This window comes from Equus przewalskii, chromosome 1 (assembly GCF_037783145.1).
Source record: "Equus przewalskii isolate Varuska chromosome 1, EquPr2, whole genome shotgun sequence".
In the NCBI taxonomy this organism is placed as follows: Eukaryota; Metazoa; Chordata; class Mammalia; order Perissodactyla; family Equidae; genus Equus; species Equus przewalskii.
The window spans coordinates 114,142,002-114,158,256 of record NC_091831.1 but is presented as its reverse complement, the minus strand read 5'-3'; the positions used below and the strand labels follow the sequence as shown (position 1 = coordinate 114,158,256).

At 40.2% G+C, this 16,255-nt stretch overlaps 1 protein-coding gene across 6 annotated transcripts in view; it reads left to right on the top strand.

The window, feature by feature from the left end:
• The first annotated feature begins 2,158 nt into the window (after positions 1-2,158).
• HERC2 (HECT and RLD domain containing E3 ubiquitin protein ligase 2) overlaps positions 2,159-16,255 on the top strand; it is a 256,324-nt gene continuing 242,227 nt past the window's right edge. For 3 of the 6 annotated variants that reach the window (XM_070572331.1, XM_070572323.1, XM_070572302.1), the window contains exons 1-3: positions 2,159-2,432; positions 3,065-3,166; positions 13,510-13,624. In XM_070572331.1, the coding sequence (XP_070428432.1) occupies positions 3,095-3,166; positions 13,510-13,624 (187 nt within the window). In that variant the 5' untranslated portion in view covers positions 2,159-2,432; positions 3,065-3,094. Of the gene's footprint in view, positions 2,560-3,064; positions 3,167-13,509; positions 13,625-16,255 lie in introns of all 6 variants that reach the window. The other 3 variants (XM_070572337.1, XM_070572306.1, XM_070572312.1) reach the window with 2 other exon arrangements.

Sequence of the window (16,255 nt, the reverse complement as noted above, 5' to 3'; positions counted from 1 at the left end):
TTTGAGTTAATTTTTTTTTTTTTTTTGGTGAGGAAGATTTGTCCTGAGCTAATATCCATTGCCAATCTTCCTCTTTTTTTTTTACTTGAGGAAGATTAGCCTTGAGCTAGCATCTGTGCCAATCTTCCTCTTGAGTTAATTTTTATATATTGTGTAAGGTAAGGGTCCAACTTCACTCTTTTGCATGTGGATATCCAATTTTCTCAGCACCATTTATTGAAAAGGGTGTCCTTTTACCATTGAATGGTCTTACCCTTGTCAGAAATCAATTGACCAGATACGTGAGTGTTTATTTCTGGGTTCTGTATTCTATTCCACTGATCTGTATGTGTATCCTTTGGAAGTACCACACTGTTTTGTTTATTGTAGTTTTGTAGTAAGTTTTGATGTCAGGAAGCGTGAGTCTACCAATTTTGTTCTTTTTCAAAACCATTTTGATTTTAATGTAGGTTTCACAGATGGGAAGAAGGGAAGGTTGAAGACTTCCCTTCTTTTCCTAGTTTGCTGAGAGTTTTTATAATGAGATGTTGGATTTTGTTAAAAGCATTTTCTGCATCTATTGACAGGATCTCATGGTGAATTACACTTAGCTTTGAATGTTAAACCAATCTTGAATTCTTGGGATAAACCTCACTTAATTATGATGTATTATCCTTCTATACATTGTTGGAATCCAATCGCAAAAAGTTGGGTAAGAATTTTTGCATTTGTTTATGAGGGATATTGGTCTTAAGTTTTCTTGTAATGTCTTTTTTTTTTAATCAGGGTAATGCTGGGCTTATAGACTAAAAATGTTCACTCTTTTTCAATTTTCTAGAAGTGTGTGTAGAATTGGTGTCACTTTATTAAATATTTGGTAGAACTAGAATCCACCAATGAAACAATCTGGGCCTAAAGATTTTTTTTGAAAGCTTTTTAACTGTGAATTCAATTTCTTTAATAGGTATGGTGCTGTTCAGATTATCTACTTCTTTTTGAGTGAGTTTTGGCAGTGTATGGCTTTCATAAAATGTCTATTTCATATAAATTGTTGAAGTTGCATGTAAATTTTTCTTGGTATTCCCTTATTGTCCTTTTGAAGTCTGTGAGGCCTCCAGAGCTATCTTTTCTTGCATTCCTGACATTGGTAACCTGTATGTTTTCTCTGTTTTTGGGCAGACCCACCATATTTTCTTATCATCTTTTCGGGGACTAGCTTTTAGTTTCATTCATTTTTCTCCATTGTTTTTGTTTTCCATTTAATTTACTTCTGCTCCTCTATAATTTCCTCCTTTCTGTTTTGGTCTACATTGCTCTTCTTTTTTTTAGTTTAAAATGGAAGCTTAGATGGTTGATGTTAGACCTTTCTTTTCTTCTAAGATAAGCAGTTAATGCTACAAATTTCACTTTAATCTCTGCTTTAGTTGCATCCCGCTGATTTTTTTTTTTGAGGAAGATTAGCCCTGAGCTAACACCTGCTGCCAATCCTCTTCTTTTTGCTGAGGAAGACTGGCCCTGAGCTAACATCCATGCCCATCTTCCTCTAATTTATATGTGGGATGCCTGCCACAGCACGGCTGCTGAGGCAGAACATGCGCATGTAACAGCTATGCCACCAGGCGGCCCCCCAACTGATTTTGACGTGCTATATTTTAAATTTTTGTTCAATTCAAAATAGTTCTATTTCCTTTGAGATTTCTTCTTTGACCTGTGGATTATCTAGAAGTGTGTTGTTCAATTTCCAAATGTTCAGAGATTGTCTTATTTGTTACTGACTTGTGGTTTAATTGCTTTATGATCAGAGAACATACTTTGTATGACTTCAATTGTTTCACATTTCTTATGATTTGTTTTATGCACACTGTGGTACTGAAAGTTCTGATTTCCTTCTCAGATTCCCCTGCTACCAGTCGTTCCAGGTATTCTGCCCAGGATTTTAGTTGCGCTCAGTGGTACAGATAGGAGGAGGCTCTTGCAGACCCAAGCCAGCCTCACGCGTTGCGCCCTCAACTTCAGGGGCACTCGTCGCGTCCACACCAGCCACGCGGAGCTGGAGTACTCAAGTCTCCCAGAACCTCGCCACGCCAGGTGGCTTCTGGGCAACGTTGTACAAAGTCCGAAAGGTAGTGCGTGCGTACTTGGGCGGAAATCCCGCCTCCAGACGCCGGCAGTTGGCCCTGACGGCAAGGTCTGGGAGCTCCCAGAAGGAAGATAAGCCGGATGGAAGGAAGCGGGAGGATCGGGAGGAGGGGCGAGGGGCTCCTCTTCCCAATTGGCTGGGCCCGCGCAGCAGCCTCGCTGCGATTGGCTGGGCGGCGGGGGCGGCAGGCCTGTCGGCCCGCCCCTCCCGCCGCGAGAATCGCCGGGATCGCGAGTTCTGGCGGAGCTAGCAGGGGCTTGGAGGCTGTGTCCCTTCGCAGCCGGGGCGAGGCGGCCGGGCCCTCGCAAGTCAGGTCCTCGTCCTGGGACTGCTAGGGTGGCCGGCCGCTGGGCTGTGCGGTCTGGGGCCGGGGCCAGGTTAGCGGGGTGCGGCCGACGTTGGCTCGGCCGGCGAACCTGGGCCTGCGCGGACTGCCCGCGGTGCGCGGCTCTGCTGTTTTTCTATTCTTAAGTGATTGTTGTTGGGGTTTTCTGCAGACGGGAATTTGATTAATTCGTTTCCCGCAGCACTCACAAGTCTGGGGTTAAGCGGCAGATGCATGTTGATGTCACTTGTCGCTGAAATGTGGGCTTCCTGTCGTGTTTACCTTTGGGACTTAAGGGAGGGGGATGACATTGTGGTTTGGTCTCTTGTGACCGTCGTTCCCAAGGTCTTGCCCACGTAGTGCAGAGAGCAGGCGAATCCCGCATCTGCCTGTTACCTTGTGTTGGGAGTGGGCTCTTCCTCTCTCCCTCCTCCTCCTCCTCTCCCCGTCTCTCTCCATCTTCTTCTTTCCTTCTCTCCTCCTCTCGCTCGCCTCCCCCAGCTCTTCTCTCCCTCCTTTTCTGTTCTTCTCTTTTGCCGCATTAAACCTTGGGGGAGGGTCTTTGTAAAATACTGAAAAGATTTGTAAAGTGATCGTCACCATTTCTCTTTTACTTGCAGGTCTGACAACTGGGAGGATTTGGAGGGAAGATGCCCTCTGATTCTTTCTGTTTGGCTGCCCAGGCTCGACTTGACTCCAAATGGTTGAAAACGGATATCCAGGTGGGTTTTTGTACATACCTTTCTATTGGTGTGTTCCTGCCTCCATATTTAAATATCTGGTTAAGTCTTTCCTTAGGATATGTAAAGGGACGCAAATCGGATCTTGCCATATTAGAGAAGCCGGTTTATTTTCTATTAATTAAAATGTATCTTTTATTGTATCAATTTTTATTGCTCTTTTTATAGATTTTGCGTGGCTACATTTTAGTTACACTCATTTGTAAGTGCAAGAAACTTGAGATCTAGTTATGCGAAAATTTTTCCTGTTACCGTTTTTTAAGAGGTCTATCATTTTTAGCCATATCTTGGTGACTGTTTAGTGATAGTTTTTGAGATGTGGAGTTAATTAGGTGAGGAGGAGAAGTGACATGCAGTAATTATGTTCTGTAGAAGCTCACTCATTTTTATGGTCTCCTGTGTTTGTGCTTCTGGACAGACAGGAGTTCAGCTGAGCTGTTTGTTTTGTATTTCTGATTGGTCTTAGAAGAGTGCTCATATTTTCACATCAAGAACATCTGAAAACAAAGTATTGGCCTTAGATTCTCTCATGTATGATTTAGTAAGGTAATTGAAAGCTTGTGCATAAATTATCAAATAAATAATAGCAGTAATGTTTCTATAGACTATTCTTTACCCCAAGTTAGTTTTGTTTGCAAATGGTTCCGAAAAACTACAAATTACCAGCAAAGTGTCTGAAATATTTGGTAGTATATGTGTATTTTTTTCTCTTCCCTGAGGTTAACCATTTTAAGTATTTCTCAAGTAATCTGACTTTTTTAATACAATCTTACATACTGCATGATAGTTTATCGAGTCATGTGTTCTGTAAACAGTTGATCATAGGTACTTGTAGTGAAGCATTATTGTTCCTCCTTACCTTTTTTTTTTCCTTAAGTGTTGAGTCCTGGCAGGTATGAGAGCCACATGTTTAGAACTGTGTTGTGGATGATGGGATTGTTATTAGTGTAATGTTAGATAAGGAAAGCACAAAGAATTGGGTCAAGAATTGGCATAGTAGTGACTCTTGGTTTGTTTTTGTTTAAACGTTACTTTTTATGTAGCAGTTACTGTCTATTTTTCTTTGTCATCTCTTTTTTTTTTAAATGGGGCATGGGGAGGTGAGAGATCAGTAATTTCTTATTTCTGAAATCTTGAGATTCAAGCAAACTGATTGTTTTTATATTAGTTTTTATGTATTTTGTGAAACTTGTTGAAGTAAAGAACTTTACCTAAAGAAGTTTTTTTTTTTTCTTGGTAATCATAATTGAATAACTGCTAAATATGAGTTTTTGCATCTTGATCTAAAACCAGTTTAATGTTGCATTGAGTGCCTTTGATGAGTCAGACAGATATACATAAAAAGAAACACCACTTATAGTTTAGAGTGCTTACCATTTTACTTTTGATTTATTCAGTGTAATATACGATGCTTGGCCCTTCTTAGACATTTTGCATGTTATTCAGAAGTCTTCCCAACTCCTAGGAATAAGTGAAGAGACCTAGGTTTTGCATAGTACACCAGAGGAAAAATGTGTTATGGGCATTGAAGCTATTTAATATTGTGAAAAAAGTGATTGCTGGCCTTGGTTTTATACCACTTCTCCAGCGTGCTTGTGAAATGAGAGGAATGAATGTTGCTGTTTTACCCTAAGGAATTGCTTAGAGTTTCACTTGTTGGAATCCTTCCTGCAGACACACATTGCGGATGCCAGCCTCATACTGACAGGTTTTACCCTTTTCTTGTTGGGGATGTCTCTCCCACCTGGCACGGGAAGCATCTCATTCCTTAGGTAGGGCTTTTCTATTGGAAACAGAATTGACACCTGGGTAAAGAATAACGTGGGATAGAAAGGTGTTTCTTAACCACAGGATTTAGCAAATCTGTTTTCTATGGCCATTTTTGTTTGAAGTGCCCTTGAAGTTTTTAGTGACTTTAGAAAGGAAAAATTTTTGGAGACTGAAAACTTTTAGTGTATGTGTGTTATGAAGAACAAAGACACTGATCCTAGAGTTTCTTGATCCTAGATATTTAGATACCTCAGGCCTAGGTCCTTGCAACCAGCTGCCTCTAATGGAGTGTCTGTTATATGGCAGGCATATATCTGGTTTTTACATATGTAAAACTTTTAGTTTTTCAGTACTCTTTTCTGATTGTTGTGTATCTCTTGAATTGCCTTGTTTTCCTTCACACTTCTCTTGAAAATGCAGTAAAATATAGAGCTAAGAGGTGTTAGCTACATAGTCACTACCATTATCATTTTTATCTTTTTAGTAAAAGTTCTTCTGTCTGAAGTGATTGGTAGTTTTTCAGTGAGCCAGAAAGTCAGTTAAGCAAAGGAACTATAAAAGATAGTACATGACACCTTAAAAGCTTTTTTTTTTTTAAGATTGGCACCTGAGCTAACAGCTGTTGCGAATCTTTTTTTTCCTGCTTTTTCTCCCCAAAGCCCCCCAGTACATAGTTGTATATTGTAGTTGTAGGTCCTTCTAGTTCTGTTATATGGGACAGCACCTCAGCATGGCTTGATGAGCAGTGCTAGATCCACGCCCAGGATCTGAACCCGTGAAACCCTGGGGCGCTGAAGTGGAGTGCACGAACTTAATCACTCGGCCACAGGGCTGGCCCCTGTTAGTCTTTTTAAAAGAACTAACTTTTAGCTTTGGTGCTTGGAAAAGACTAATAATAGTGATAGAGGAAAGAAAACGAGTTTACCATCAGACTTTGACAACAAGGCTTTATGCAGAAGAAAATTGAGTAATGTATTTAAGGTACCCAAAAAAAGAAAATGTGAGCCAAGGATTTTATGTTCTAGCAAAACTGGCTTTTCAGGTAAAAAAGACACCAACTTATCATTGAGCAAGAACTCAGGAAACATTGTTCCCATGAGCCCTTCCCCAGGAATTGAATAGAGAAATATCTTTAGATAACTGAATGACTGTAGATTGACAGGAATACTGGTGGTGGGCATTAAACATACAGTTAACATGTAGATAGAACTGGGAGTGAGTGAGTTCTAAAAGGGAGCAAGCATAACATGTAATAGCTGTATGCTTAGACATGGTAGATCATAGTGTAACTGTTCTGCAGTGTCTAATAATCCTGTGCACTGCAGTTTTCACTTTAGATGTTTTGTTTTTTAATCTCTAGAGGTTTCGTTCAGGTCCTTTTCACATCTTCATTTCTCTTGTCATCCTGTTCATATTTTCCTCCCTGTTTGTGAGCATAGGGACCATATCTATAAAAGAGATTTTAACATTCTTGTCTGCTAATTCCATCATCTCTGTCATTTCTGGATTTATTTCTCTTGATTGATTCTGTCTTTTCTATTGATTGATTGCTCTGGTTGGGGGGCATGTTTGCATGCCTGCTAATTTTTTATTGAATACTGGACATTATAAATATTATTCTGTGCTGGATTTTGTTTTATTTCTTTAAAGATTGTTAGTTTTGTTTGGCATGTGTGTAAGTTACTTGGGATCAATTTGATGTTTTCAAAGCTTGACTTTAAGGTTTGTTCAGGCTGATCTAGCATAGCCTTTAGTCTTGGGCTGATTTATCTGCCTTATTAAGGCAATATGCTTTTTAGAACTCTCCCTAATGCTCGGTGTGTTGTAAGATCTTTCCATTCTGGTTGGAAGAAACATGAGCTTTTCCCAGACTGTGAATCATGGGGATTCTGCCCACTCCTTTCTAGCACTTCTTTCCCCAGCCTTGGTAGGTTTCTCAACCCACGCCCAGATCAGTACTCAGCCAAAGACTCAAGGGGTCCCCCCCTGCGCATCTTCAGAAATCACTCTTCTCTGTAGCTCCCTCCTCTCCTGTATTCTTGTCTTTTGACCTACTAATAGCTGATCCGTCTCCTCAACTCATCAAGACCTCTGGGCTCTATCTGGGTTCCCATTTCCTGTGTTGCAGCCTGGAAGCTGCTTCTAGACAGTAAACTTGAGCACTTGTAGGTCTTTGTTTGTTGCCCTTCTTGGGATCACAGTTCTGGGCTGTCAGTTGTCTCATGTTTGAAAAAAGCTGTTTGCTGTATTCTGTCTGATTTTCTAGTTGATTACAGCAGAGAGGTAATTCCTAAAGAAGTTAATACTTTATAGGCAGAAGCACAGGCCCTCCCAATCTACTTTTAATCTCATTCATTGAGTTCTTAATTTTAGATATTCTATTTTTTGGTTCTAGAATTTCCATGTTTTTGTTTAAATGAATTTTATTGAGGTATAATTATATTTTTTAAAAAACGTCTATTTTGAATGTTTAGTTTGAAGTGTTTTGGCAGTTTGCTCAACTGCCACATTAGGTACTTTTTTATAATTTCCAGTTCTCTTTTGAAATTTTCAGTCTGATCTCTTAATTACCTGAACAGTCAAACCTTGCGTAGTCTCTTTAGATTCCTTGACTGTATCTCCCATTCCCTCTGGGTTGACACTCCATGCCTGTGGGCTGCCCTTCCACTTTCAGTCTTGGTTGTAATGTCACACGACAGGGTGTGGGTTATAGCTTCCCAGCTGCCGACCACAGAACCGATGACACAGCCTAGAAGGTGAGAGAGCAGGAGCTAGCTCCCTATGGGGTGAACATTCACAAGTTAGCAAGGAAAGCTTAGGGAACAGGGTGTTTTAATTCTTCCCTCCTAGGACTGTTCTGTGGTTTCTTCTTGCAAACCTTGTAGAAGAGTCCCACATGCCAAATGAATGTGTCTGCTGTATCTGCAGCTCACTGTCTAGTTGGGGCCAGTGCAGTAACACGGAGTTAGCAGACTTTCTGTAAAGGGCCAGGTAGTAAATATTTCTCTGGGCCATACTTTCTCTGTAACAGCTACTCAGCCTTGCTGCTGTCGTGTGGAAGCAACCGCAGATGATACATAAACAAGTGAGTGTGGCTGGATTGCAATAAAACTTCATGGATACTGAAGTCTGAAAGTCATAATTTTCATGTGTCACAAAATGTTTTCCTCCTGTTGGTTGTTTTTTGACTGTTGAAAAATGTGAAAACCATTCTTAGCTGTGGGCCATATATAATCGGTGGTGAGCCAGGTTTGGCCTGTGGGCCGGGCCATAGTTTGCTGTCCCCTGTGGTAACATGCTGCGTCAGGTGCTTCACGTGTCCCTTTTCCTGCCTACTCCTTTCCCCTCCCCTCACTGCTCTGGGCTGGCACCTGCCAAGTAAAGTGTCAGCACTTTAATCCATTGATTGAAGTCCATCCTCAGGCTCTCCTAAAAAGGACAAAGTCTGTGTCTGTATTTTTATTTTCTGGGTCCACTCTTGATCTGTTTCTGTTGTCTTCTGTTTTTTTCATTTTCGATCATGTGGTCTTGTCTTATCCATTATTATTTTTGTTTGAGTTCTAGATATTGTATATGAAACATTCTGATTATTTGAGACACTGTGTCATGATATCCTCCTCTAGAGATGATCTGCCAGACTAGCAGCGCTAGCAATCCCAGGTCATTGCTGAGCAGTTGGGAACTGAGATGATTCAAAACTGGGCTCCTTCCCTGGGAAGGCTGGTCTTCTTCCACCTCAACTGTACTTGTGGTGTATGACCCTTTGAAATTCCATTTATATCATGGTGTGTTTACCAAGCCTCTCTCCTGTGAGGACCCTGGCTCCCGCCTGTTTCTCAGCAGCATCTCTGTTCCACTCTTGGTCTCAGCCCTGCTTGTGGAATTGGCAGGTGCCTCTCAAGAGGCAGCCTTTGGCTCGCTGGGCTGTCCTCCTGTCTTGAGCTCAGGCTTGCTCTTCCTTGCTGCTGAATGTCTTCAAACAGATGTACTTTATGTTTCTCTCTGACCTTCCCAGTTGTTCTAGAGACTTATTCTTAAAATTTTTTGGAATTTTATGTTGTCGTTTGTTCAGTAGGTGCTTAGTATTTTTCTGCAAGATAAAGAAAAAAGCCAGTTACTTTTACTTTAGTCATCTGCAAATACTTGAACAGATTACATTTCAGGCATATATCAAAGATAGTAAAAACAAACATTTTCTAATCTATAAGGTAATCAAAATGCCATGTATTCATTTGCCATATTCTAATTTGGATTTTGCCTAATTATACAGTTCTGAAGTAGTCATTTTAATAGATACCTTAACCTTAAGGGTTGGCTTGTTCAATCCTGTTTGGTGGTCAAGTGTTCATCGCAGTTGTGTGGGGGCTTGATGGCTCCTGGAGGCGTCCTAACGGTGTGTGTGGGTGCATGTTGTGGTGTTGGTGAGAAGAGAGGGAGTTAGGCTTCTTCCCACATCGTACCTCTGATAACTTCGGTGTTGTGTGATCTTGGGCAAGTCATTGAACCTCAGAGCTTCATTTTACTGTCCCTCAAGAACTGAGCTTATTAATATCCCCCTTGCTGACTTCTGTACAAAGAAAGTTAAAATTTAAAACCTATGTTATCATCCATTGGGAACTTTTATGTAAGTTAGCTACTAATGAAGGCTAGCTAATTATAGACAGTTGTACAACTACTCAAATTGGCAAATTGAAGTGATTTTTATTTCCTGTACAGGATGTTCTTACAATGCCCTGATTATTTTCCAGTTTTCCTGGCTTCTTTGCCTCAGGAATCCTGTGCTTCCCTCCCAGGGCCCTGGAATGCTCTCTCAGGCTTCGTCTCTTCCTTCCACAGTTTAGCTCTTTCAAGACCTCTTCCCCAGAGGCTTGCTTTGTTGCCTTAGTAATGTTCCTCCTTGCTCAAATCCTTTAAGATACCTGAACCTTGTACTTTGAATGGTGGTTACTCGGGTGCTTGGCTCATTTCCATCTTTGGGTCCTCACCTCCTAGGAGGCTTCCACAGTGTATGTCCCTCTAGACACCCAGTCTCTACCTTCCACACAGTCTCAACCCTGCTTTCTCCCAACACCCAAGTGGTGAGTGGGCATTAATAATAATTCTTGTTTCCACGTAAACTTGGCTTCTTCAGGGGCTTATTCTTTAAATGGTTCATCTTTTGGCTTTTTCTTTTTCTTTTTTATAGCTCTAAACACCAATGGTTTTCAACCTAGGCTGCACCCAAAAACAGTGATGCCTGGACCTCAGCCACCCTGGGGTAATCCCAGTGTGCAGTCAGAGCTGAGGACATTGGTCTACCCTCTCTCCTTGGGTGTTGACATCTTCTCCAGGCCATGGTCTACAGCCCATTTGCTGACAACTCCCAGATTTGAATTTCTAGCCCTGAACACTCTGCTAAGATCTAGATTTGTATTTACAGTGTGTGTGTGCACGTGCTTGTGTCTGTGTGAGTGAGCATATGTGTGTGCGCGCACATGCATGTGTGCACGGGGAGAGGATCTCTACGTTTATGTTCAGTAGTTAGTGCAAATCTCAGTGGTTAAACTGAGCAAATTCTCTCATTCCGATTCTGTTCCCTACCTCTTTTTTCACTTTTGACATCTGATCTGTCCCATTATCTGAAATGTCTTAAATACTCTACTTTTCTTGTCTTGGCTTAGGCTCTCATCCTTTTTTAGGGGGTTCTTGACAGAGGCCTCTTAAGTTATTTTCTCTTTTTCTGGTTTCTTCTTCTTTCTCCATCCATTACACTAACAGAATTATGACCTAAGGCGTAATCATTTATCCCCTCGAGCGCCTAAAGATGGTGTGTACCCACTGGAGCATGGGATGCACACGGCTGTTTAGTCTGACCACTGTTTGCCTCCCAGCCTCTTGTGGCTGTGTGGGGACTGGACTTAACCCCAGCGCAGGTCTTCACTACCCTCCTGTTACCCAAATGAGTAGATGAGCCTTTTCATTCCCTCATTAAAACGTCAGGGGCCCTGAATGCTTGCGGCTCACTTTTTAGGAAGGAGTTTACTTCTCTTGTCAGTTGATACTTTTGCCACTGGTCATTTGTTTTGGTCCCAAGTATGTTTATGGCAGTTATCTTGTTAGCGATGTGAACAGATAAAATGTGAGTGATGAAAGAAAGCTGTTGTGTCTGTGAAAACTAAGTTGGATGCTGAACTGGTTTTCTGTTGCTGTGTAAGAAGTCACTGACCCCAAGTTTAGCAGCTTAAAACAATTCACCTTTACTCTCTCTCTCGGTTTTTGTGGGTCGGGAGTCTGGCCATGGCTTAGCTGGGTCTTATGCTTTGGGTCTCACAGGCTGCTGTCTGGATGTTGGCCATGCTGTACTCTCATCTGGGATCTCATTGGGGTCCTCGTTGGCAGAATTCAGTTCGTTGTGGTTGTGGGACTGAGTCATGTGCTCCTATAGGCTGCCCTCCTTCATAGGTAACTCATGGCAGTTTGCTCTTCACTGCTGTAGAGTGTCTTTTCTGGATAGCCCCATCTTTTTAAGAGCTTTCACTTGATTAAATAGGACCCCTAGGATAATCTTTCTTTTGATTAACTGGTGTGAGACCTTAATTATATCTGAGAAATTCCTTCACCTTTGCCGTAGTAGGAAACAAAATCTGGTCAGAAATGTGATGTTCCATCCTATTCGCAGGTTTGGCCCACACTCAGACAGTGGATTACACCAGATGTGTGTGCATCAGGGGGCTAGGATCTTGAGGATTGTCTTAGAGTTTTGCCTACTACACATGCTTTGGCTAAAAGTGAGATCCTAAAAAAATTACTTGTACAGGTTAGGTAAGACAGAACTGTAAAGGATTGGGAGAAAAGTCTTGAAAGTCTGGAAGAATTCTATAATTGCTCACAAATTGGCCTTCAATTCTTGCTTCATTTAAAGAAACTGAGACTGGGAATAGTGGATGCTTAATGAGTGTAGTGCATGCCGGAATGATGATGAGGAACGAGTTAGTGGACTCGTGAACAAAGAAAAGGCTCTGGCTTTCCTTTAAAGATTTTATTTTTTATCTTTTATTTTCTTAAAAGATTTTATTTTATTTTTTTCCTTTTTCTCCCCAAAGGTCCCCGGTACATAGTTGTATATTCTTACTTGTGGGTCCTTCTAGCTGTGGCATGTGGGGTGCCGCCTCAGCATGGCCTGATGAGCGGTGCCATGTCCATGCCCAGGATCCGACGCAGGGAAACCCCGCGCCACCACCGCAGAGCGCGAGAACTTTACCACGCGGCCATGGTGCCGGCCCCTGGCTTTCCTTTAAAAGATAGGCAAACAGATGCATCTGTTTTAGTGTAAAGTATCTTGTTTGTCTGATAAGAGGGCTTCTGTTGCACGTGTAGTTTTCAGAATGGATGTGTCTTCTTTGGGTGTCTACTATGCCTCTGCCCCTCACTGGCCGCTTGCTCTGGGAAGGGTTTTCTGACTCCCAAATGCTGACAAGCAAGAGCACTTTTGTTTTTTCTTTGAATGTCACTATAGACTCATGTGCTTTTGTTTCCTTTTGCAGTCCAGTGCAGTTGTTACGTATTTTGATGCTCAAAATTGTTCTAAATTTGACCAGTAGAGTCTCCATTAGGCTTTGAACAACCACTTTTTTGGTGCAAACATAAGATATTCCAGGCTCATCTGCCTTGGTCCTCAAATCAGCCTTTTGTCCAAGAGCCTGGGTTTCATTTAGTGGGAAGTGGTATGTAGAAACCAATATCTGGGTGCTGGGTGTACTCATTGCTGCCCCAGTGCCATTGATTCTAAGTCCTTTCCAAAGATAGAGCAAGCAGATATATTCAAATATAAATTTATATTGAGATTTCTAATTCAAATTGTTCTTAAAAATTTCCTCGATTTTTATCTCTTTTACACTTAAAACCTTATAGTTTCTGGTAACACTAACATACTTTATCATAAACATAGGTTTTATTATATCAACATTGCTTTATTATACACTATGCATGAAATACTTTTAAAATTTTAATGTTGATATTATGATTATCAATAAGACCAATGAGAAGTTTAAGATTGTTTTCCCTTAGAGTATATCTGACTAAAGATGTATAGTTCAAAAGGCCCTTGAAATACTTTTTCTTTTTGATAAACATAGGTTGATTTGCTTGTTACCAGTTGTAGGTTGTGCTTTTTTATGATTAATTTTAATTTTTGAAGATGAAAATATAGTTATATGTTTTAGAAGTTACGATATGTAAGGTTTACTCAAAATCTTGTTTTCGTTCCTCTCCTGCCTTCTGTTCATTTTGCCCTTCCCATCTCCTCGTACCTGATCATTGTCATTTGTTTCTGTTTATCTGTCCAGAGCATGTATGCTCCTGTGTCTTTTTTCTTCTATCTAATGCAAAAGTTAGCATAGTATATCCACTATTATACACTGTGCCTTTTTCACTTAGCTATATTTCTTGGGATGATTTTCATTAAATGTTGAATGATTGAATAAATAAGAGAAAATGAGATTTTTTTTATATCATTCTTTAGGAATTGCATATTGAGCATGATCACTCTGTAAGTTGATCTTATTTATCATTGGCAGCTTGCATTCACAAGAGATGGGCTCTGTGGTCTGTGGAATGAAATGGTTAAAGATGGAGAAATTATATATACTGGGACAGAATTAACCCAAAACGGAGAGCTTCCTCCTAGAAAAGGTAAGGGCCTTTAACTAGTATTTTTCACTTCATAAAGACCTTTATAAATTGTATGCTATAGAAATTTTGCAATGTGCTTGCTATAGGAATAGTAGCATCTGAGCGTCTCTCTTTGAAGTTTTGTTTTTGCTTTGGTGAGTGTTGTCTAAATGATAGTTAATATTACAAGCTGCCTGGATTTCATTGTTCTATGTGAGTTGAAGGCCTTTCCATTGCAAAACCACCCCAGTGTGGTATCCTTCCTCTGATGTCTCAATTGCAGCTTATAGGAACTCCAATTAATATTTCGTCTTTTAAGTTTTGAAATAAATCTTGCCTTGGCTAACTGTAATAGTAATTATTATAAGATTGAGTAGAAATAATTATTCCTAAAGTTTTTCCTGTATGACTGTCCTGTGGGAGTGCACAGAACACTTTTTTTGGAAGCCTTTGGCCTGTACACTGGACTTGATCCCTTATTTTACTATATCTTGTTGTCTATGCAAGGACATACCAGTGAACACTCTTATTTAGGCCAATAGTTATGAAAACTCAACGAGACTCTATCATTCAGTTGTTCTTGACTGCGGCTGTGAGTCAGAATCACTGTTGAGGCTTTAAAAAGAAATGGATGCCTGTACCCACCTCAGACCTGTGGAATCTGAAAAGCCGCACTTGAGACCCACTGCTGAAGTTCGTTAGTCCCACTATTTGAAAGTCATCAAGATGGATAACATGTTACTTTAGAAAGTAGTTCCTTTTCTCTTTGTAGAATGAATTGGGGGATAGTGTCCACTTGAAAATACATTGGAAAAACATATCTGATACACATGCACACATATGTATACATATATGTCACATAAAAATATAAATCTTTTCAGTTACAACTGAAACAACAGTTTAGCAGAGTTAGCTCTTTTTTTTCTGATATTTTATTGTGAAAATTTTCACACACACAGAACTACTGAAGATCTACACAGCAAGCTGCACATTCACCCCCCAGATCCTACCATCAGCATTTCTCTCCCTTGGTTTATCTCAGGGCTTCCTGGCTTTCCATCCTTCTGTCCATCAGTGCGTTTTTCCCACTCCTTAGGTACTTAATGCATATCATTAACTCAACAGGGTTCAGTTTTATATTTTGTCTTTAAGGTAAAATTTATGCATAATGAAATGCATTTTTTTTTGCTGAGATTAAGTTTGGTGTGCTCTGCTTTGGCGGCCTGGGTTCAGTTCCCGGGTGTGGACGTACACCACTCATCTATCAGTGAAATGCATATATTTTAAGTTTACTAGTCCACAAGTTTTGACAGATGTAATCTGTGTAAGATAAACCTCTTTCAATGTTACTCTCACTCAGAAAGTTCCCTGGTGCCCCTTCCTGGCCCCTTCTGCCCAGAGGCAACCACTGGTCTGATCTTTCTCTACTGCTGATTAGTTTTGCTGTAAGTGGAATCACGTAGTCATGTGTGCTCTTTTGTGTCGGGCTTTTTTTACCCTGAGGTTTTAGTGGTTTCGGTAGTTCATTCTATATATTTTTAAGTTTTATACCTCATTTTCCCAGCCCTCCAGTATTTGATAATGAAGTAAAATAGTGTTTCCCAAAATGTTTTTTGTGAAATGCTGGTTTTAAAAGATGCTCTGAGAAAAACTAATTACATGGAAAAATCCGAAGTATATCTTATTCATTACATTTGATGAATATTTTTTGTTTTTTTGTTCTTTTAAAAGTCATGTGGTTAGAAAGCACAACATAATTATTCTTTATGTAGATCCCAATTGAATAGTTTTTTGGGTTCATTTTTTGGCATTCAGTAAAAGTTTCTATTTTTAGTGTGGCATGTTGTGTGCTTTCTCTTATTAGAAAATACTTTAATACATACCAAATTTCATTTTTAAGACTATGCACTTATATGTTGGTTGTACTGTAGCTAATTGTGAGGAAAATACAGATTAGAGTAGAAGTTCCTTCAATGCACAGTTTTTCTACTGTATTTCCCTAAGGAATCAATTACTTTCTTCCACACGCAACCACCCGAGGGTGGGTTTTACTCTTGTCAAGCTTGATCCCTTCATGGTCTATTTCTGGGAAATAGCAGCTTTTAATAATTGCACTTCACCTGGGATAAACTTTCCTTACTTTCTTTTGCAATCACATTTAGAATTTTCTGGTCCTACTGATGAGGAAAGAAAGTTACCTCCTAGGTAGTAAGCTTCTGTGTTTACTTCTTCTGGGAGCCTGTGCCACAGAAGGCAGGTTCCGGATAAGGCTGGATTATAGTCTTAGACTTTTTCAAGTGAAGGTTTATTACTAGCACCCTCTTTGGGGTTGTTTGTGTTTATTATTTTGAGGGAAAGTAGAAGAGAGAATAAGACGTAAAGAAAGGAAAGTTAGGAGGCTGCTAAAAGATATGCTAACCTTATTTTTTATTTTTCTCTATTTCTGGTCTTGTGTAAAGAATTTATCATGAGCCGTTTCATTTATCATAAACCTTTTCAGTCTATGCAGATAGTGGAAATAATATTAGTCAGTACTTTGCTTAGATGTTGTATCTTTTCTTGAAAGTATTTCCTAATTATTTCGTTTAATCCTCAACTCTACCAAGAAATGGAGGCCACATTTGTACAAATAACAGGAGGCAGAGCTAGAAA